General features: G+C 25.0%; 1 protein-coding gene across 9 annotated transcripts in view; it reads right to left on the bottom strand.

Moving 5' to 3' along the window:
• LOC134831940 (sodium/hydrogen exchanger 3) overlaps window positions 1-24,058 on the bottom strand; it is a 31,227-nt gene that overhangs the window by 2,186 nt on the left and 4,983 nt on the right. For 2 of the 9 annotated variants that reach the window (XM_063845783.1, XM_063845778.1), the window contains exons 1-18: window positions 23,497-23,617; window positions 20,488-21,246; window positions 20,086-20,230; window positions 16,624-16,887; window positions 16,374-16,567; window positions 16,050-16,309; window positions 15,735-15,952; window positions 14,875-15,167; window positions 14,675-14,800; window positions 14,201-14,382; window positions 12,346-12,481; window positions 9,854-9,910; window positions 9,700-9,780; window positions 8,785-8,869; window positions 8,167-8,283; window positions 4,693-4,761; window positions 4,126-4,287; window positions 1,861-2,143 (exon numbers count right to left, since the gene is read on the bottom strand). In XM_063845783.1, coding sequence (XP_063701853.1) covers window positions 1,861-2,143; window positions 4,126-4,287; window positions 4,693-4,761; window positions 8,167-8,283; window positions 8,785-8,869; window positions 9,700-9,780; window positions 9,854-9,910; window positions 12,346-12,481; window positions 14,201-14,382; window positions 14,675-14,800; window positions 14,875-15,167; window positions 15,735-15,952; window positions 16,050-16,309; window positions 16,374-16,567; window positions 16,624-16,887; window positions 20,086-20,230; window positions 20,488-21,039 — 3,224 coding nt within the window. In that variant the 5' untranslated portion in view covers window positions 21,040-21,246; window positions 23,497-23,617. Of the gene's footprint in view, window positions 1-786; window positions 987-1,860; window positions 2,144-4,125; window positions 4,288-4,692; window positions 4,762-8,166; window positions 8,284-8,784; window positions 8,870-9,699; window positions 9,781-9,853; window positions 9,911-12,345; window positions 12,482-14,200; window positions 14,383-14,674; window positions 14,801-14,874; window positions 15,168-15,734; window positions 15,953-16,049; window positions 16,310-16,373; window positions 16,568-16,623; window positions 16,888-20,085; window positions 20,231-20,487; window positions 21,247-23,278; window positions 23,471-23,496; window positions 23,618-24,058 lie in introns of those variants that run through there. The other 7 variants (XM_063845782.1, XM_063845781.1, XM_063845787.1 and 4 more) reach the window with 6 other exon arrangements.

Below are 24,058 nucleotides of genomic sequence, written 5' to 3'. Positions count from 1 at the left end.
AATTAAAAGATAGAAAAAAAATATATTACTTTATTTTTAAATATTTTAAAAAATTAATAAAAAATATGATTTTTACTCAAAAATATTTTTATTTTAAATTTTTAATTAAAAAAAAAAAAATATTATATATTTAAAAAAAATATATATAAAATTTAAAAAAAAAATTTTTTTAAATGATGATGATTTTTTAAAGGATTTTTTAATTTTTAAAGTCAAAATTATTTTTTTTATTTTTATTTTTTTATTAAATAAATTATTTATTTTTAAAAGTAATAAAAAATAATGTTTTTTTTATTTAAAAGTTAAATATCAAATTAAAAAAATATAAAAAATTAAGGAAAAAAATTAAACTTGAACAAATAAAATCTCGACCTTTAAATCATAAATCCCAATCCACGAAGGACCGTCAACGACGACGAAAAACGCTTTTAAATTACTTTTAATCGTTCCCGCGAGACCTTTCTTACCTTCTTTCACATTTATATATGTTATGATACATGTTTAACATTGTTATCATTTTCTGCTTCCATGCAGTGCTTACACGTTATTTAATAAGAAGTTATCTTGAACAAATGTTAAAGAAAGAAAGAAAAGTACAAAAACATGCACATGCAAAAAAAATGATAAAAACAAGAAAAATAATAATAAAAGTAATGATATAATTACACACAACAAAGTAAAGAGAAAAAAAAATAAAATGTACAAAGGTGTAATTTTTTTCAAAAATTAAATTCGGGTTTTAAGATTTGTGTTTTGTGTTGTGTTTTTTTTTATACAATTGTTTAGTTATTTTTTTTTATGTATAATAATAATAATTTGTAGTTATAAGTTAGAATAAACAATAAACATAATAATAAAATAAAAGTAAGTAGTAAAGTTAGTCTTGTTTATGATTTTCTGAGTCTGAAGTCTCAGAAAGGGTTAGACTATTAGGACCACTATATGGTTCAATTCTACGGCTGGGTCTCCTTCCAGTTAGTAGAAATCTGCGGATGGAAAATTCAGGAAAAAATAGAAAAGGGGAAAATAGCATGCGATTAAAAAATAATTAAAAAAATAAAATTAATAATAAAATAAATAAATAAAAAAAAAAACAAAAACACTAAAAAAATAAAACTAAACTAAATAAAAAAAATTCGCAATTAAAAAAATAAATAAATAAAAATAAAAAATACAAATTTAACACAAAAAACCGTAAAATAAAATTTAAATTCAGCTAGTGAGTCAACAACAGTGTTAGAAACAAATTGAGACCAAAAAAGCACGTGTTGTTAGTGATTTGTTATTTTTTTTAAAAAAATAAAAGCTTCATGGAAAATTTGGAAAAAAAGTGGGATGACAAAAAAAATTAAGAGAGAAAAAATAGTAGGAAAAAAACATCCATATACTTACGTTAGCGGGGCATTTATTTTTTATTTGTACATTTTAAGGACGACTAGCTGAATTTAAATTTAATCTCCTCAGTCTAGTGTTCAGATTTGGTTTTAATTTAATTTTTTAAATCGTGTGTTTGTTTTTTTTTTGTTTTTTTTTAGGAAATAGAAAAATAAAAAGGACAGTAAGAAAAGATTTTTAGTGTTAGGAGGTTTGGACTGTTAAAAAGCACACAAATATATTTTTTTTAAACCACCATCTACAAACAAAACTAAAAAAATACATTTAAAACCACGCACAAAAATTCAAACCAAAAAACAATAAAATAAAAGAGAAGACAGAAAATGTCGCAGAACGTAACGAAACTAAATTTAAAAAAAAATTAATTAAACTGCCAATTATTCCCTCTAATTCAATCATCTCTAATACATTATCATTATCTGGTCTGTCCTAAAGCGTTTTTTTTTTTGAACTTTCGGTACTTACCCGCCCATTTCAAGCATGGAAGCGCGTCGATTATTGCGTCTGTGGGATGCCGTTACCGGAAATTGTTGCATGTGATGCGAGCGTGCCATCATGAGTTCCTCGTCGAAGACAGTTGGTGCGGGCCCGGCAATTGAGGCGGATCGTTTGTCGCGTCCCACGATCGGTGTGCCGGCGGCGCCCGGGGTGCCTGCCTGCGGCGTTTCCGTGTCGGCACCACTCGTTGAGCTCTCGCGACGGAACAAACCTATTACAGACCGGGCGGCTTTAGGCTTCGTCAGACCACCTAAGAGCCGTCGCAGCGCGAGATTTTGTGTGTGTGTGTTTTTTTTTGGTTTTCGGGGGGAAAACGTCACACAAAGTCAAAAAAATTCGGGAAGAGGTGATGAAAATGGACACACACACACCCGGTTGATGGATAATGAAATGTATTTTGATCGGTTTTACAGATTTTTTTTTGGGTTTTTTTTTTATTTTTAGGTCGAACAAGGGGAAAAATGAAGAAAAAAAATCGTGTGTTAGGTGTTAAGGTGCAAACTAAATTTTAATATTTACGGTTTATTAAAGTTACAGTTAGATGCAAACTGATATCTAATATAATTTCTCCTCTCTTGTAAAATTATAAAAAATAAATTACGTGGTTGGCCAATTTTGTTGTTTAAAAATATATTTAACTAAAGTTTAAATATTGTGTGTCAAAAACTATTTTTTTCTATGGTCTTAACGTGTTGCTCTGTACTATTAATTTTTTTTTAAATTTTCTTTTATAAAATATAAAAATTTGCTGATTTTGTTTTAAGTAAATAAATATAAAAATTAAATAAAAATTTAATGAAAAATTAATAAAATTAATTTATTTAAAAATCATAATTTAAAAATCTTAAATCTGAATACAAATTTTTATTTTTTATTCAAATTTTAAAATATTTATTTAAAAAAAATTTAATTTATTGTTTAAAGATTTTTTGGTAAATTAAAATTTATTTATTTAATTATTAAAAATAATTAAAATTTAATTAAAAATAAAGACATTAAATTAATTTTGATCGAAAACTTATTTATTATTTTTTAAATTTATTCATTTATAAACAATTTAATCAAAAATATTATTTTTAGTAAAAAATTTAAAAAAAAATTATAAATAGAAAAAAATAAAAATTTATCAATATGTAATGTGTATTAAAAATTTAAAAATTTTATAAAAAAATATTTGATTAAATAATTCATAAATAAATAATTCATTTTCAAAAAAAAAAATAAATTTTATAAAAATTTAATTAATGATTTTGTGAAATTAATTAATTAATAAAATCAATTTAAAAAGTTTTAAGTTTAAAATAAATTTATTTTTAAAAAATATATACATATTAAATAAATTAAAAAAATGACAAACAATTAACTTAATGATAAAAATTGCTCGAATTTAATAAATATTAATTATAATTTTGAGAAATTATTAATTCTGAATAAAAATTTTTAATTTTCAAATAAATTGTTAAGTTCATAAAATAGTTCAAAACTTAAAAATTGTTTATTAATTTTTATTTAATTATTATTTTTTTTAATTAGTTTTTATAAATTTTATTTATTTATAAATTTATATATTTTTTTAAATATTTTTTTTGTTGTTGAAAAATAATTATTTTTTTATAAAAAAAAAATTAATTTAATAATTAAAAAAAAATTAATTTAAATTTAGTTATAAATTTAATCATTTAAATTTAAATAATTTCCATTAAGTAAAAAAAACAGATTAACACGTTAGACCTGTACAAAAAAAAATTTTTATCTAAAAAAATTAATTTCCTTTCACATAAGGAAGTAGAAAAAACAAAAAATATAAAAAAAAATTAAAATAATTGTGCACTAATGTGTGTAAAATTGTACACTACGTTTTATGTTTAGGCTGATAATATCTGTAAAAATATTGTCACTCAGGCATAAAAATGATAAAAAATTTAAACATCGATTAACATCTATGCGTATAAAAATTATTTTAAAAAATTAAAAGAGTATTCATTTTTTTGGATTTTGTTAAATCATTAAACAATCATTTTACAAAAAAAAGTCACTCATAATTTAATATATTTATATATAGCAAAGAGTGATGGGCCATTCAACACTCAGTTCATGCCTTTTTTATTTTTATTTTACGACAGAGATAGAAGAAGTAGGAAGAATTTATTTTTTTATGTTTGAAGAAAAAAGAATCAGTGTACATCTATCGACCGAGTAATTTTTTTCTTAAATTTTCGGAACAAAACTTACCTAAGAAAGTAGCACTCGGCGAATGGTAAGCCAGATATTCCTTGTTTGAGACCCACGAAGGAAACTCGTTTTGTTTAATGCCCATTTCCTCTTCGCCTTCCGTGTCGCGCTTCCAAGGCAGTGTCTTTTCTGTGGCGGTCGGGGTAGAAACACGTGCATCATCTGTGTGTGTGGCAAAAATAAAATAAAAAAAAAAATGGTGACGTTTTTTCCACGTGAGTGAATGTGTTTACAATTTCTCGTTTTTATGACGAGAAGACAAGACAAGGGACAAGAAAAAAAGAATTTTGAGCATGTGACTGATTTTTTGAGCTGAATGAAATTTTTTTCATTGTTTTTCGCATGAATTCGGGGCGCACTAAAAACGAGCACTAAGGCTACTTTTTTATTTCACACACTTTTTTTTTGCTGTGAACATCAAGTGAAAAAACACATCGTCAAGGGGATTTTTTTTACAACATCAAAAATCAATCTTCTTATGCGATGCGGGGGGCCAAAAAAACATCAAAATAGATTTTAGTAGAAAATATTATGAGAAAAAAAATTATTTTTAAACATTTAGGATACCTTCTAAGTCTTTTGAAATTCGTTTGGAGCCGTCCAATATGACACTACTACTATCACCTCCGTCGTCAACTGCATTTTTTAAAATTTTTCGGTTTTTTGGATTTTTTTCGTTTTGGCAGGAGGCAGATAAATATAGGAAACATCAATAATATTTAATTAATTTGAATCAAAAAAGCTTTACTTGGTTGTTAGTACATTTAAATATTTATAGACTAAAAAAAGATAAAAGAAGGCCAGTAAAAAGCATCAGAGTGCAAGTTGACAGCCCATTTATTTATCCAGAAAAATATACAAAAAAAAGTTGTTAAATGAAATTTCATGCAAAAGAAGAAAATAAAAAAAGGCAAATTAAAGAGCATGCAGTTTATAAGCAGTTGTAAGTTAGTGTGCGACTAAACTAATAATTTTTAGGAATTAATTTAAATTATAATTTTTGACAGTTTTGACTTTTTTTTAAATTTTCATTTTTTTGGAAATTATTTTTTTTTTCGAAGTTAATTATCTGTTAAATTAATTTAATTTTTCATTAATAAAATTAAGAATATTTAAACCAATTTTTTTTTTATTTATAATTATTATTTATTTTAATTTTTTTTATTAACTGAATTATTAAATTAAAAAATAAAAATTTAATTAATAATTTAAAATAAAATTATTTTTTTTGAATTAAAAATTAAAAAAAATAAAATTAATTAATTATTAAATATTAATATTATTTCTTTAAATTTTTTTATTTATTTTTTTTATTTTTATTAAAAAAATAAAGTTCTTTTATCTTAAAAATTTTTTTTATAACCTAAAATTTTAATTAAAAAAAATAATAAAAATTGTTTTAAATATTTAGTTAAAATTTTATTTCAATTATTTTAATAATTTTTATTTATAATTTCATTAAAATAATAAAAAAAAAATAAATCAATAGAAACAAAAACCTTTATATCTTAAGATTTCAATAAAAATTTATTTTTCTAATTACTTAAGAGTTGAAAAAAAACTTAAAAAATTAAATTTTTAATCTTTTGATAAAAATTTATTACAAAAATTAAAAATTCAAGTAATTCAAATTTTTTTTACTAAAAATTTTTATTCAATAAACACTTTTCATAAACTACCCTTCCCTTCCCTAACACCAAAAAATTTGTCAAAACTGTCAAATCTATTCTAAAATCTTCTACATTCTACTTGCTTCACCACTAAAACACGAAACGTGTGCAATATAATGTCGTTTTAATCGATCCTGAATGGACCCAAGTATTGAATAGAGCTTCATTTGAATAAATTTTGTTTGCTATTCTATTCTTTCCCTATTCTGCAAACGAGTCTCTTCAAACATGAGACCCAATATAAAAGAACAAAAGTTGTGCTGAGATAGAGAAAAAAAAACTATTTTTGCACATAAAATAATAAAAGAAAACGTGAATTGTAGCAAATATCAATCAACATAACAAAAGAAACATGATCTAGAGCAGCAGGTGTCCGATTTTGTTTAATTAAAAAATAGAGTGAACCATCATTTAATATTTTTTTAAAAGCGACAGTTTTTATAAATTAAATTTACAACATGGATAAAAATTTAACATTTAGGGTGTTTTCTATTTTTTTATATAGATTTTTTTTTATTAAAAGAAAAAATATTTTTGAATATTAAAATTTAATTTAATTTAATTAATTTTAAATCAATTTTAATTAATTAAATTTTATTCAATTTAATTTTATTTAAATTATTTTAATAAATTTATTTTATTGATTAAAATTAAAATCATTAATTAATTGAAATTTAATTAAATTTTTCAAGTTTTTAAGTTTAAAATTAATAAGTTTTAAATAATTTAAAATAAATTTAATTTAATTAATTTTAACTGAATTTGATTCAATTTGATCAATTAAAAATTTAAAATTATTTTCTTAAAAATTATTTAAATTTATTAATTATAATTTTAAATTGAATAATTAATTTTAAATCAATTCTAAATTAATTAAATTTGATTCAATTTAATTTTATTTAAATTATTTTAATAAATTTAATTTAAATTTATTTTATTGATTAAAATTAAAATTAATCAATTCAATTGAAATTTAATTAAATTTTCAAATATATTAATTTATTTTAAATTTATCAATTTTTAATTTAAATAAATTTAATTTAACTAATTAAGTTTCTAAATAATTTATTTGATTTTTAATCAATTTTATTAAATTAATTTTATTAATTATTTTATTATTTTTTTTATTAATTTTATAAAAAAATCAATTTGATCAATTGAAAATTTAAAAAAAATTAAATTTATTTTTTTTAATAATTTAAATTAATTAAATTTTTTAAATTAATTTTAATATGTATTAAATATTTTTTTTTAAATAAATAAAAAAATTAAAGTCGCTATAAAATCTATTAAAAATATCTAAATATAAAAAAAAAATCGTGAAATAAATTCTGTGTCGTAACAAAACAACGTACCAAATGCCTGGTAGGACCGATCTCGACGCCAGGGCAAAAAAGTTTCAGCTGCCGTCGGTAAAATTGGTGTACCAACTTGACTGTTGTTGTAGCTGGCATTGCTATTTGTGCCACTACCCGAATAGCAACTTTGCTTAACAATTCGCGCTTTTGACGTATCAAATCCAGGTAAATTCGCAATGTGTGCAATTAGTGACTTATTTATATGTTTGTTACTGTAACTTGTACTATTATTATTGTTTGAATTTGTCGCGACGCTATTTTCGCTAACGTGAGAGGATTTATTGTTTGGGTGACTTGAACTGCTGTTGGCACATTCGTATGCTGACATTTTACTACTGCTAGCCGGAGAGCCGGCTATTAATTTCGATTTTGTGTGTGACAAAAAAACAAGTAATTTGTACAATTATTTTTTTTGGTGAACAGCAAAATGTACAGAAACACGCAGTGGCAAGAAAAATGGAAGAGAAAAATACAGAAAAAAAAAACAAAAAATTCAATCAATTCTGTAAGAAAATCAATTTTTTAAAAGACCCGAATTAATGATGGATGAAAAGAAAAAAAGTTAAAAAATGTCGAAACATCTTTTAAACTTTTTTTTTTCTTTATTTTTTTAAGAGCTAAATAGCATGACATGAACGAAAATGCATTGAAAGCTATTTTTTTTTTCATGTTATGAAGACGTCAAGAAGGAAGGATCAACCAAAAAGGGACACAATCACACACATTTAGTAAGAAAAAAAAATATTTTTTGTACAACATGCAAACTAAAAAAATATTTAGGATCAATAAATGATTAGCTGTTTCTATGCGATGATGTTAGTAATTTCGCCAATTATATTAAAATTAAAAATTAAATTTAAAAAAAAAATTAAAAATTATGATTTATGTTTTTTTTTTAATTTTTGATGATAACCAATTAATTATTTTTTTTATTTTTAAAAGAAAATTTTTTAAATATTTTTTTTTGTTAATTTTTTATTTACAGAAAAAAAAAATAAAATAAAAAAACTTACGTGACGATTTCGCGGTAAACGTGAGACCACTATCCCATTCTTCGTTGTTTGGTGAGCCGTCTTTCTGAATTTCATCTTCGCCCTCGTTTTCTTCGTGCAGTACGTCATTCAAGTAATCTGCAGTAAAATATTGCAAAAATAAATAAAAATGAATAAAAAGATCGCTCAACTTGCGAGAGAGACATCAACTTATGTAACTCATGAAACGAACACTTTTATTTTTATTATATTATTAAAAATTTAAAAAAGAATAAAATTTTCACAGTCGTAGGATTTTTTTTCATGGATTTATGAACTACTTTTACTTTACTGCATAAATAAAAATAAAATACAAAAATTTCTACTTAAGGGTGCTAAGAGTTCTGAAGAGATGATGATGATTTAAGTGCTGCAGAAAGAAAAAAAAAATTAAATAAAAAAAAAATGATGATTGATCATGCGGTCATCACGACATCCAGAGAACGTCGGAGCAAGCACATTGAACGTTACCTAGTTCTAATCTACGGTACTTGCTAAGACTGTGAGAATATTTTCTTTTTGCTTTGTAATGGTTTCGTTTTGGTTTTGGATCGTGTGTGTCATGAGATGAACTAGCTAAATGAGTATTTTCATTATTACCATTCGCAAATTGTTTCGCTGAGCCGTTTTGCGCAAATTCGGGGAACGAAACGTGATTTTGCTTGACGTTTGATTTACTGCCGTCCTGAAAAAAAATGAAAATATAATGCGTTTATAGGGTCGATATTAAAAATGTTTTAAAATTTTATACCTTATTTACCTAATTTTTATTAATATTTTTAAATTTTAAGTAAAATAATTATTTATTTTTAAAAATAAGAAATATAAGAATTATTTTTATTATCTTAAAAAATATTTTTTTAAAATTATTTTAATGAAATAAATTAATTTTATTTAATTTATTTATTTAATTTAATTATTTAATTTTTATTTATTTATTATTTATATATATTTATTTTAATTAAAATGAATTATTAAAAAATAATTTAATTTATTTAATTTTTTTTTAATTAAATTCAATTTATTTATGATGTTTTTTTTAAATGAATTTTTAAATTAATTTTATTTACCTTATTATTTTTTGATATTTTTAAATTCAATTAAAATAATTAATTTTAAATCAATTGTATTAAGTTAATTATTTTTCAAATTTAAAAAAAATTAAAAGAGAAAAATAATTAAACTGAATATTTTAATTTTTTTTAAAATAATTAAATTTTTATTTTAAAAAATATTTCAAGATTTAATTTTTTATAATTTAATTTAATATGAGATAAATCTGAATTTAAACTGATTTTTAATTAAAAATAAATTAGTTTTATTTTTTAATAATTTAATTAAAATTTATTTAAATTAATTTTTTTATTTAAAATTTAATAAATAATTTTAATTAATATTTTTCTGAATAATTTAAATAAATAAAAATATTATTTTAAAATTAAATTAATTATTTTTTAATTAATTACAAATATTCTAAATATTCGAAAAAAATGATAGGCATGGAAAATTACTCACTTTGTTGTTACGTTTGCTCCTCTTGTGATGCTTTCGATCACACACCATCCGGCGAATGTTAAGTGGCATTTTATAATTAACCTGTCCGGTGATTATAAAGTAATTTATTTTTAAAAGTGAATTATAAAAGTGTCATAAAAATGTTTATTTTTACCTGTGTGGATAAGTCACGATCATCGACGGCATGACGACTATAACTCAGGCGACGATGCTACAAAAAGTGATAAAGAACTTAATTAAAATTTAATTTTTATTAATTTTCATAGAAAGAGAGAGATAGTTAAGAAGTTAGAAGAAGAAGCGCAAAGACAGGTGAACTTTTTGACTTTAAGCTTGATAGAATAAGAATACAAGTTTGCAACGATTACATTTTGTGCCTAATCTAAAATCTTTATTTATTTTTTTTTCTTTTATGGAAAACAAAAATTTCATGCAGTGTTTGTTGTTTCTGTATTCGACATGTAAAAATGGAAAAAATGTCGATGGAATATTTTCGGTAACATGGGATATTTTCTGAGAACATGTATTTTTTTACTGAAATCATAAAAAAAGAAAAACGATGAAAGCACGTCAAACAATTTTTTTTGCGGTGTCTTGTGGAAATTGTAACAAAGATGAATGACGTTAAATGTTGAAGTGAACAAAAGATGTATTAATGTTGGGAATTTTTTTCTACTATTGAGAATTCAAGATAAATACGCGATTGTTCTACTTCACGTTTCAAATGAAATTCGTGGTTCTGAAAAATAGATTCTTTGTTCGATGTTTTTTTTTTTGCTTGGATAGTAAATTAAACATCAACTTGATACTTTAATGGAATTTTCTCGTCATGTTTTTGAGAGTTTTAAATTTTCAAGTTTATTTATAAAAAAAAATATTTAAATAAATATGAATAAATAAAAAAAAATAAATATTTGGAGGTTTCTGAATAATTTCAGATCTTTTTATTAAAAAAAAAATAAGTAATAAATTTTTTTTTACTTTAAGTTGAATTTTTTTAGTTTAATTTTTTATATTTTAATTAAAAAAATAATATTATTTTTTTAAATTATTATTTTTTTTATTTATAATAAAATAAAATAAATAAATAAATAAATTTTATAAATTATTTATGTTGAATTTAATAAAATCGATTCAAAAACTATTTTTTCTTATTTAATTTATTTAATTATTTAATTTTTATAATTTTTTTTGAATAATTTATTTATTTTATTTTTTAAATTTTAATAAAAAAGTAACAATTTAATTTTTCAAATTTTTTTGTAAAAAACGGCTTATTTATTGATATATTTGCCTCAATCTTTATTTTTCAGTAAAAAATATTTTTTTTATAAATTGGTATTTAATGTTAAAAAAATAATTTAATATTATAATTTAATTTTTTAAGAAAAAAAAATATACCTATTTATAATATTTTTTTTACGTGTAAAAAATTCTTGATTTTTTTTTCACTCAAATATTTATAAAAAAAATAATTGATTGTTAACGCAAACCGCTAATGACTAATTAATGTATCAAATTTTTATTTTATTATTTTTAATGATATTTGAGTATCAATTATTGAAAAAAATATTGTCTACGAATTAAATTATTTTTTATGATGACCGAAAATTGAACATTTAATGTCCTTTTATAAACATTAATTTACCATTTTAATCCGTAAATTCTTAATAATGACACTCATCTCTTTAATTTTATATTTAAATGACTCAAAAATAAAAACCTTTTAAAACACAATTTGCGGTAAAAGACCAACAGAATAATAAATTGCATTTAAATAATTGATTATTACATTAAAATATAAAATTTACGACAACATGAATAATTTTTAATCTACCGAAAATCATGAGTTAATTTTAATGAAAAACCGGGCGTCTCCATGAACCACCCCAAACCCCACAGAAATTGCAAAAATGGGCGTATGTGTGTGTTTTTTGTGTCTTTGTCTTTATAATGTATGCAAATGTTTGTAAAATTCAAATCAACCACAAAATGTTAGAGGAAGGCTCTTACAAGGATCTAAAAAAAATATTTAAACAAAATCAACACCAGAGTAGCATGTAATACAATATTATAATTAGGTAGGTTATTTTTTACACAAACTGTGAGATATTTTGCTGTCTCTACGTTAAACGACAAAACAAGGATCAATGGTCCTCCAAAATTAATTTTTTTTAACAACAGTGAGAAACCAAATAAAAACGTTTATTAATATTTTTTATTATTTTTTTTTAATTAAAAAAAATAAACAAAAAAATATTAAAAACCATAAACAAAGAAAATTTTTATATATTATATACAGTGAGACAATCAGTCGTTTTACAGTGATAATTTGATAAAACGAGAGAGAGAAAGTACAAGAAGGTAATATCATACCGCAACGGAAGCCTAGACAGGTTTTTAGATTTTATTTTTGATTAATTTTGATTGGTTTTGATTTTTTTTTGTAGGGATTGATTATCGAACGTGACACATTTAATGATGCGGTTGTATGATAAATTTATCACACACACATTTATGGAGTTTATAAAAAAAGGGAAGAAAAGAAAAAAATTGATGAATAAAAATTTTAATATAATAAAAAAATTTTTATCGCAAATAGCCATCTAAAAAATTCAGCGGAATAAATTAAAAATGTTAACTTACCCTTCTATATGGTTTCAACTCCTCAGCCAGCAAATGATGAATTCGAGCATCTGTCAAATCCTTCTTTGATGGATTATAATCGAGCTCATGCATGTCCAAATTACGAGTTGACAACTCCAGATTTGAAAAGCTCGGACTTTTTTAAAAAAAATTAAATAAATAAAAATTAATTAAATTTAAAAAAATAATTAATTTAAAAAAAAAATACTAAATCAAGCAATGAAACTCCGACACCATCGAAATAAATAAATTTAAAAAAATCTTAAGATAAAAAATATTGTCCCCTTTATATTTTTTTTCATTAAATGTTTTTTTTTACTCACTTTGTGAGATAACAAAAATGTCAAAATGCAAATAAGACGGCTTGCCCAGGGACAAGTTTTGAATATTTTGGCTGTAAAAATAATTCAATGATCTACTAAACTACTTTCTTTTGTTTGTTTTTCTTTTTTTTATTATTATTATTACGAGATAAATAAATACATATAAAGATGAAGAAAAATTATTCATTGTTTTTTTTTTATGGAATTGCGCTATACACGTAAAAATATTTTCTAGTTTAGTCATTTTACTTCGTTACGAGTCTCACTACGAAACTTACGAATTGTGTATAGGATGATATCGAACATGGGGGGACCTGCATTGAGAATTTGAGAGAATGAGAATTCTTTGACATTTATTTAGATTTTTTGGTTGTAGATGATTTACATATAAGGGGGAGAATATTTGGAAGCTGATAAGGCTTCGAAGCGGTAAAGCAGTTGTTTTTCTAATGCGGCGGATTTTTCATGCTTGTTTTAGTATTATTTTTTTTAGTAAATAATTTTGAAAAATTTATATATTTTTTGAGTTAATGACCAATGATGAACATTTAGGTTTTATTTTTGTTAAAGGTCAAACGTTTTATTTTTTGTTTTATTTTTTTTTTAAATTAATTTATATATGAAATTATGTTTTTAAATTTCTTAAAGTAATTTTACGAAATTTTTAAAAAATTAGTTTTTATTTTTATAAAAAAATAAATTTTAATTCATTTAAAAATAAAATTTTAATTAAAAATAATTATTTCAATTAAATATTGTTATGAAAATTAATAATTTTAAAAATAAAATTAGTTTAATTAAAAATTATTTAAATTTTACTTTAAAAAAAATTTTAGAATTATTTATTTATTTTAATTTAATTGAATTTAATTTTAATGAAAAATAAATTTAATTAATTATTAAATTTAATTTAATTAAATATTTTTTATTTTAAATATTTTTCAAAAATAAAAAAAAATTAAATAAAATTAAAATTTATTAATTAGTATAATATTTAATCTAATTAAATATTTTTATTTTATTTTAAATTATTATTACTTTTTTTTAATAAAAAAAACTTCGAAAAAAATTTATAAGAAATATTTAAAAAATCGTACAAAATTACACGTTTGACCTTTAAAAAAATAAAACAAATGATGCGAATACGAAAATTTTCCCAAAATTTGAATATTTTCGTGTTCGCACATTAAAACAGGGAATAAATTAATTAATAAACTAATAAATTAGTGCGACCATGAATGTTTAATTTTTTTTTCACTGTTTCCTAAAATTGCGTCTATATTATTTTTTTTCATATCTAAAAGCAAGGGAAATGGAGTGTCATCTACAATGACTTTTTTTTTTGGATTTTATCTCTACGCTACCTGGACTATACTCTAAAAAGCTGTGAAGTTAATTATTTGCGTTGAAAATTTTTTTTTATAAAAATATCGAAAAATAAAAAAAAATGATTAGTAAAAATTTGTTTGTTTGTGTTTTCATGCAAAAACAACGCACAGTTTTTTGGACACACTTTGAATTTATTAGTTTACCATGTGTTCATATAGTTGGGAGCAAACCTTCCGCCGAAGTATTGTGTGTAGTTGCGGAAAAGGGCACTCATTGATTCCGTATTTGGCATTTGACCTAGCGTCGATGGATTGCGTTTCATAAAGTCCATGGCGTCTTTCATGGCTAATTTGGAATAGGTTTCCAGGATTTTTGGTTCAGCTCCCTAAAATTTATTTTTTTTAATTTTTTATAAAATATTTTTTAATTTTTTTTTTTTTATTTAAAAAAATTTTTTTTTTATTTAAATAAATAAAAAAAAAAATTTAAAATATATTTTTTTTTTAAAAAATTAAATTTATATAAATTTTAAATTTTTTAAAAAAAATAATTTTTTAAAATTATTTTTTTTTTAAATTTAATTTTTTTTTTATAAAAAAAATAAATTAAAATTATTTTTTTGATTTATTTTTTTTATTTTTAAAAATATTTTTTTTTATGGAAAAAAAAAAAATTACCTTCAAATCACGAATCAATAATGGACGAATAAAACGATTGTCGAACCGTTTAAACTTATCTCTAATATTGTAGTTGCCAGTTTTGCCGATGATGTCTTCTACGCCAGCCATCATGTGGTCAATAAACTGCAAAAACAGACACAGACAGACAGAGAAAAAAAAGTTAATAAAAAAATATTGAATATTTGATTGTGACTTACTCTCTCGTGAATACGTTCATTCATAGTTGGTTTTCGTTTTTCCGCTCGCTTGACATTTAATATCCTCACAAGTGGCTTTATTGTGATGCCTTGTAAAAATACTGTGAAATACACGACGGCAATTGTCGTTGTCATAAACATCCGTTGAAGTGGAATATGCTTGTCGTCGATCAGCATAACGAGCGCAAAGGCAATGGCGCCACGTAAGCCGCCATAACTCATTACGAATTGATCGACATTTGTCAGTTTGTGGATGCGGAAACGATTTGCCATGTTAGCGAGTAGCAAAACACCTGGCGAAAAAGAAAATCATTTAATCAACTGAAGAAGCTAAGTCATTGTTTGAGGTAGAACCGAAGAAAGTTTTAGAATTTGACTTAAGATCAACTTAAGAGAACTTAAGACTTAAGCTTGAATTTTAAGTTGATCTGTAACCACGTGGTTTGAAAAATTTCAATAAATCATGAGGCTCAAAAAATTTCAATGAACCACGTGGTTTAAAAAAATTTCAATAAATCATTTCAAAATCAGCTCAAAAAAATCAAAAAACCACGTGGTTTGAAAACTTTCTATAAATCGTATGGCTCAGAAAATTTCAAAAAACCACGTGGTTTAAAAAATTTTAATAAATTATATGGCGAAAAAATTTCAATGAACCACGTGGTTTGAACAATTTAAATAAATCGTATGGTTCAAAAAATTTCAAAAAACCACGTGGTTTAAAAAATGTTCATAAATTGTATGGCTCAAAAAACTTGAATGAACCACGTGGTTAAAGACATTTAAATAAATTTTGTGTTTTAAAAAAATTACAAAAATTCAATGACTTTTTAACTTAATTTTCGACGAAGATAACTTACCCAAAGCTCTGAACACCGTGCAAAAAACAATTGTGAGAATAACAAACCAGGTATTCCAATCGTGACCACTGTTGATTGTCGCAACACCCAACAACATGAAAATAATCGTCTCGGAGCTGCTCGCAATCATCTTCAAGGCATATTTTATCGTGGTATGTGACTTGTGTGAGATATTCGCCTCCACGTAATTCTTCATTGCCATGCCACAGAACGTAATGCTGCAAGAAAAGATGACGATGTTAAAAATTTTTCATTTTCTCTCTCTCTCTCACTCGCTCATTAACAGAGAGAAGACAAGAAAAAATGTCAACTTACGCCAAGATTCCACTCATGTGGAAAATTTCAGCAGACAAGTAGGCCAAATATGCCATGACAAAAATGAAAATTGGCTCAATGACGCGAACGCCATCCGTAAAACGCGTAATTAGTCCCGTTGCGAAGCCCCAAATAACGCCAATGATGGTTCCGCCCAAGGCAACAACGAGGAACGAGGCGCCTCCACTCGCGATATCCACGGGCTTGATGTTGCCCACACCCATTTCGTTATACGCCTCAAACATGTGATACAAGACGACCTGAAAAGCCAGATAAAAATTAATCGAATTCTTTTTTTTTGCGAAGGAGTGTCGTCTTCTTTACCGTAACGGCGTCATTGAGTAACGATTCGCCGAACACGACAATGTACAAAATCTCATTGACATGAATTTCCTCGAAGACAGCGAGCACGGCGACGGGATCGACAGCCGATATCAGTGACGAAAATAAAAACATGTGTAAAAATGGCGTTTCCACGCCAAATAATCCCGTTGTTCCGACAGCCCATAAAGAACATCCTGAGAAAGGAAATTAATTAGTGAGAACAAAAATTGACGTGAATCGCCGCAATTACCAATTGTTGCAATATTGAATATTGTTCCGACCACAGCCATTAATAAAATTGTTCCTAAATTATCGAAAAACAGACGATTTGGCATGAAATAGCCTGCGTCAAAGATAATTGGTGGTAACATGTAGAAGAAGAATGTGTTTGGTGTTAGCGGCGAGACATGCACCGATGTCGCGTAGAACAAAATGATACCAACAATTACACCTACAACAATTAAAAGGCAAGATTCTGGGAAGATAGTATGCAGTTTTGGCGTCATATGGAAACCTAGAAGGTAAGTTATATGGAAAATTAGTAAATTAATTGATGGCTTATCTCTGTTTCATGTCTCTTAATGCATTTTGTCTTACACCCATTCACATAAATTATATGCAGCTCTTGTTAGAAAAGTGTCTGTTATCGATCGCATGATATGTAAATTTTTGTAAAATAGAGATAAAATCACTTGAAAATCTAATTTAGTTTGAGATTCGACAGTTGGTAGATTTTTGCAACGATGTTGCATTTATGAATTTCATGACTTGAATTTATTATTTATTTTTAGCAAGATGAAATGTGTTATCCATCACATATGCATTTTTTGGCTTTAAGGTTTTAAGTTAAGTTTGAAGTTTAAAATAAATTTTACAAGGTAAAAAATAATAATTAAAAATATTATTAAATTGATAGTTAGTTTTAGATAAAATATTAAAAAATGACTCGAAAATAATTTCTCACATAATCATCAAAAACTATTTAATTTATATTCTTTTCAGGTTTTTTCATTTTATGTGCGCAATATGTTTTCTCATTACAAAAAAATCCCTTAACGATGATGTCATTTCAAATTCGGGCATAATCTTCATCATGCGGATTTAAGATATGCCTTCGAGATCATCACTAATGCAAGAACAAATGGCATGGGATGCTTACATTGTCCTTTATGCATGTTAGAACGGATTTTAAATGTTGCTTTTCGCAGAACATCCAAAATATGCGAAATTAACCTGATCTAGTATGAAAAAAATATTATGAGGAAATCTTCGAGGAAGGAAGAAAAAAATAGTGACTTATCACAAGGAGATAGCGAATATTTTGAATCGTAAAATTTTCAGAATTTGATGCTAAGAATGTAATCAAAGGTCGTTTGGATAATAAACGTAATAAGTTTGGACAAACATTGGATGTAACTGAAAACAGAAGACCAGCATATTTTAATTCCATAGATAAAATCGACTATTGGATCAGGATTATTCATTTTTCCATTAGCCATACATCTAGCAATATATCTGATTAATTGTATTTTCCGATTCAGAGGTCGATATGTAAAAGCTACAATATGTTTTGACATTAGTTACGACTGACATAATCCATTTATGCTCTTTGGTTCTGTAAAACTATTTTCTGTATCAACTTCATGTCGATATTCAGATGGAAATTTTCTAAATTTCCTATTCCGTAATTGGTGTATTGATTTAGCGGTTGGGATCCTATTCAAAAGCTCTGCATTTAGATACAGTCAATTAGACTCATTGTATTAAGAATTTTTTATATTTTATCTCACAAAAAATTGCATATGTGTGAGATATCACTTCAATCCATGAATTTTTTTCTCAAGACATCAAGAATTTTTAACATGTCACGTGCATTTCTTCGAATTCCTTTCTTTTTTAAAAGAAATCGATAAAATAAATCGTGACACCCGTAATTAAATCCGCTCCAATAATATTCCAATATTGACCCAAAGAACTCATGTAGAAATTGAAAAGCAATTAAAACTAGTTCAAGGCGCCCGCTGTTCGTTCGAAACAAAAAAATATGCAAAACATCAACTTGTCTATATGCATTTTTCTACAAATAAACATATGGAGATTATTATATAAGAATGTCGTTTGCTTGCACAATATTGCGCTCGGCTTAAGCAACAGCTTATGCGATAAGTTTTTTTTTTAATTAAAACTCTATAACAAACAAGAGGAATGTCATTTGCGAACACGTGACTTTAAAAAAAAATTATTCAAATCCAGATGCTTCGAAGATCAACGCAAATACATCAAGGACTTGATTAGTGACGATAATGTCAACGTTAGGATTTCTTAATTACCCCGAGATACTTGATGGCGGCTAATGAAAGGAATATTACGCAATCATTATACACCTGGGTCGGTCGTCCTTTTTTAAAAGCCACCGTAATTTTTATAGTCGTGCCATAAACAGCGTGGCAGACAATAAATCTCTCTCTGGAATTGTTTGCAATTATTATCTTTTAGTTGCTTTGTTATTTTTTTTTTGTCACAACCATATTTAGATCTGAATTTGAAAAGCAAATTAGGGTTCGTTGTGAAAATGGGTCGTCGTTTGTCTTATCAGTTCTTTGAAGTTTTTGTATTAAAAAAAAAATCCTCACGAACAGTTGACCATATTTTATAATGCAATGTTTATCTAAGCAAATACAAGATGCTCGTGTGCTATTTTTTTTTGTTTACGCAATCATTCCACACTATCGTAGGTATAGGTAAAAAAAAGTACTAGAATGTATTCTTTTGTAATCGCAAAGAGAGGAAAAAATAAACGTAAAACAATATTGCGACACAATATTCTGCCTGCTTGTCAAGAATGAGTGTGTCTGTTAATTATTAACTGTTTCTGAAAGCTCTTATCTCGCTCTCTCTCGAAACATTTTTTTTTCATTTATTTATTATCTGCGTTTAGATTTGCTCGCTAATCATATGTGTTCGTTCTGCTCGAAGATAATAAAGTAAAATTTATGACGCGCGATGAGAGGAGACATGTGACCTTGTACCCAAATGATAATTGCATTTACACCGTTCGAGTTTCCAATTATTCTCGGAATTGTTTACTCGAAAGGGAATCAATCATTTTTTTCTGATTTTATGTTAATTTATTTTAAAATCGTGGACCCGTGGATTTTGTTCTACCCAAGTTAAAGTATGCAATGAGCTTTACATTTTATTTTGTTAATTTTTCAAGAGTTCTTCCAATCTTTATTCAAATTTTCTTTCATTGAAATCTTCTGAGAGTCAATAAAATCACTTTACGGATAAATTCAAAGAAATTTTTGGATCAGAATTTGAGTTATAGCGTTACAAAATTTTTAACTATGGATTTTCAAGTTAAATTTTAAAATCCATACAAATTTTGTAACGCAATAATTCAAGTTTTGCTTCAAAAATTTCTTTGATGTCTTTTGTAATGTGTTTCTTTTGATTTTCGGAAGATTTTAAAGCAAGAAAAATTTAATAAAACATATGAAAATTCGTGGAAAATTTAAAAAATGAAATGAAAAGTTCATTGCATACCAATAGGGGCAAAATATATCTGTTTAAAAAATTGAAATATTTTTTATGAGTTATGAGAAAAAAATTCTTCTGGTAGAACGAAACCAACGGGTCCAATAATTTCAAAAAAATGTTGAAATATGCGCATTTTCAAGAGACATGAAACTCTTTAACGACTCAAACTCACCAATTTTCGCGATACTGGCAAACAGTATCCATATTCCTATGATAAAAGGCGTTTCAACTCGTAAAAAGTCAATTGTGAATACTGGATATCGTTCGATGGCGTGTTCCGCTTCCTCACCATCGTGGCTAGCTTCCTTAAAAATACTCTAGAGATGAGGATGTGCGTGTTGCAAATGTTTGCAAGCAAGAGGCAGCAAGAGAGAAAGAGAAAAAAAGGAAAAAAAGAAAAGGAAAAAACTTGTGAAGCAATTTCCATTGTGCAAAATTTTTCATCTAATTCTATAAAATTGTAAGAAAAGTTTTTCCAAACCACCAATTAGATTCTCGTGCAAATATTTTGTGTGCTTTGAAAGCTGCAGCGCAGATTTTTTGTAAAGAAAAAAAAATTGAAAAAAAAACTTACTCTTTGGGTCGTTAAATCCGAAACTGCCGTCGCTGGTACGACAGTTGTGTTAATTGGTCCAGCATTGACGCCACTCGAGATGGTCAGCAGTAGAACTGTACTGACAACGATAAGCAGGAACGTATTTTGTCTTAAGATAGCACTAGCATTTTTCCACACCCGTTTCGCGCTGCAGTTGTTGGTAAATTCGTGATCAACTAAGTAATTATTGGAATCATGTGTTTCGTAAATCGTGTCAACAACTTCACCATTAATTACACGATTTTCAACGAAGTTATCACCACTTCTACATTTTCTAGTATTATTAGGCAATAATTGACTAACATAATTTTTTTCTTTGTTATCTTTTATATTACTTTGATTATTATTATTACTAAACACTAACATTGAACTAACTACATTTGGTTGGAATACTTCGTCACTTTCGTCGTTATTTGACGTTAGTCGCGACGCAGAGTCACTATACGAATCGTGACACCCGTAACGGCAACTCTGACAATTACAAATGTGATAATTGTGGGCTTTTGCCGCTGGCCTACATGTAAAAGCCATTTTTCTCAACTTTGCACCTTTTTCATATATGTTTGCGTTATTGATGAAATATACACCGAAACAAGAGACACGAGTTTACAAAACGACGAAAAAATATCGATTACACTTTTATTTTCTATTTTTTTTTTTGTAGGTCGACTTTTAGTTTTTTTTATTCTTGTTCCTTTTTTTTATTTATTGATTTTTCACTTTATTTCCCAAAATAGCCTGAAACGAAAAACAAACAAAAAATTAAGAGGATTATTTTATATTCAAACATTTATTAAACGACGACGAGTGGAAGCTTAATTTGTAAAATTTGTAATTAACATAAATTGTGGTTAACCACATACTTTGTTACTCCCATATCACACGACACGCCAACATTATAAAATATTTCTAAAATCTAATCATTTTGTGATTAAAATCTCGTTAAAAGCCCTCACTATGTATGTTTATTCAACAAATTTATCGCACAAGCAAAGCTTATCAGCGCGCGTTTTTTTTATTTTTTGAATTGTTGCTTAATATGATAATAATGAAATACAAAGTGTCACGTTTGAAATGTGAGAAAAAAAATTTATAATGTTATTTTTTGCTATATTTACACATTTTTTTTATTCTTTATCGTGAATCAAGAATTTTTTACACTTGCATGGATTTTTTTTAAAAAATTGCTGCAAAGTGTTAAATAAATATTTAGTTATGACCAAGTTGTTGTCTGTCAGATTTTGTTGTTTTTTCTACCCTTAACACGATATTTTATTTTTTTGACCTACATTAAAAGCGCAATCAGGACTTTTACTTTTATTTGTTTTTTTTATGAATGCAAAAAGTTCACAAGTTTATAACTTTTTGGAAATAAGATTTTGTTTTCTCTTGTGAAAAGAACAATAAGTTTATGTTTGCACAAAAATTTTATACCTTATGAATTTTAAATTACTAAAAAAAATTACTTGTAAAGACGAAAAATTCTTGAAAGAAATTTAATAATTTTATTTTTTATAATTATTTTTTTTCACAAAAAAAAAATAAATTTTAAAGTTTCATAGTTTATAAATTATTTAAAACTTTAAATTAAATCTTTAATTTTTTTTCATAGTAAATAATAATTTAAAAATTAATAAAATTAGATTTATTTTTAATATTTATTTTTATAGACATATTTTGTGTTAAAATATTCTCAACGATTTATTTTTGAATCACTCATAAAGTTTCTATTTAAAAAAAAAATTAAAAATTGAATAGATATTAATAAAATTAAAAAATAATACATTAAATTAAATTAAATTAAAATAAAATTAAAAATGTGATATTAATTAAAAAATAAAATTAATAGATTCTTTTGTTAATTTTTTAAAATAATGTTTTAATATTTTTTTTAAAATAATTATTTTTAATAAAAATTTTTTAAAAAATTTAATTTATTTTATTAAATAAAAATTATTTTTTTTTAATTGTTTAATTTAAATATTATTTTTAATATTTAATAAAAAAAAAAATAAAAAAAATTTTTTTAATTTTTAATTTAATTTTTTTTTTAATTTTTAATTAGAAAAAAAAAATATTTTTTTTAATTGAAAAATTGTTTAAAGAATTTTTTAAAAAATTCTGTAAGGTTCTTTGATGCTCAAAAGAAGAAAAACAAATTTTGTCATTTTCATGCCACTTTAATTTAAACTTTTTCTTCTCATAAAAATATTCACGTTTTTTTGTCATTTTATCGACATATGTTGTCTTCCATTAAAACCTCTATCCAAACTTTCCTCTACCTTCTAAATTTATGCTGACTTTTTTTCACGTGTAATTCTCAACTTATCACTGCACGCCGTACTTGGGTAAATATTTACTCAAAACGCGTTAAATATCTAAATTGCCTAACAAGAGACGGATAATTAGCATCTAATAAAATTTACATGAGGTAAAAAACAAGGAACGGTTGGAATTTCGACAATAGACGTGCTTCATTCGGTAAAAATATTTTTTTTCTAAATAGGTGTGGATGGATAATGAATGTGATAATTGAACAATTTTCGAGTCTCTTGTTCACACGAACGGAAGTGGGGAGCTGATGCAATTTCAGTTTTTAAATATGAAAATGCAATAAAATTTGTTTTTTTTTTATTCAACACGTAAAACCACTGCATTGATAAATTATTCATTAATTTCATTCAATCTGATAAAACTTTAATCAAACTATTGATTTACTGTTTGGCTACTAAACAGACACAATAAATAACAACAAATAATTATCCTTGACCTTTTTAACTTTATTGTGACGGCGGGTGTCAATTAGACTATCCATTAATGGGCGATTGACGTACGAAAGTTTTATTTGGTCAATGATCAAAAATTAAATGTCGATTTGTTTGTTTTTATGCTTTTTTGAAGTTATTATCGGTTATTAACACGTTATTAGCATCTAATCACTGTTATTATTTTTTTTTCTAGATTAATCAGGACCAGATGATTGATTACCTAAAAATTAATTTCCTAGCAACGAGACGAAGTTAATGGAACAACGGAAAGTCTCCGACTGACTTTGATCCGAAAAATTATCTTGACTTTCAACGACGTTATGGGGACACAAAAATAAAACTTAAGGTAAGAAATGTTTGCTAATAACTCACTGATAAGCTTCTGAATGTGTCGTGTCGCGTCGTTCTTTTCGCACCGAAAGATATCTATCTTTCTGGTTGTTACAGCACGAGCAGTGACGGATACGTTCAAAGGCTCCCATGGGCAAAAACGGGTCAAAGTAATCCCTTTTAAGAATCAAGTTAACTCTTTAAGAAGTCATATTAACCCTTTAAGAGTAATATTAATTTTTCAGAAGTTAATTTAGCCCTTTAAGTAAATTTTCTAACCCCTTGAGGGATTAATTTAACCCCTTAGTATCACTCTTGATGGGGTTAAATTTATCCCTTAAGTAATTAGAAAATTCATTCAAGGAGTTAAATTAAATCCTGAAAAATTAAATAACCTCTTAAAGGGTTAATATGACTTCTTAAAGGGTTAACTTGATTCTGAAAATGGGTTA

Source organism: Culicoides brevitarsis, chromosome 2 (genome assembly GCF_036172545.1).
Source record: "Culicoides brevitarsis isolate CSIRO-B50_1 chromosome 2, AGI_CSIRO_Cbre_v1, whole genome shotgun sequence".
Lineage (NCBI taxonomy): Eukaryota > Metazoa > Arthropoda > Insecta > Diptera > Ceratopogonidae > Culicoides > Culicoides brevitarsis.
The sequence above is the reverse complement of the archived record's forward strand: the minus strand, read 5'-3'. Positions and strand labels throughout refer to the sequence as shown.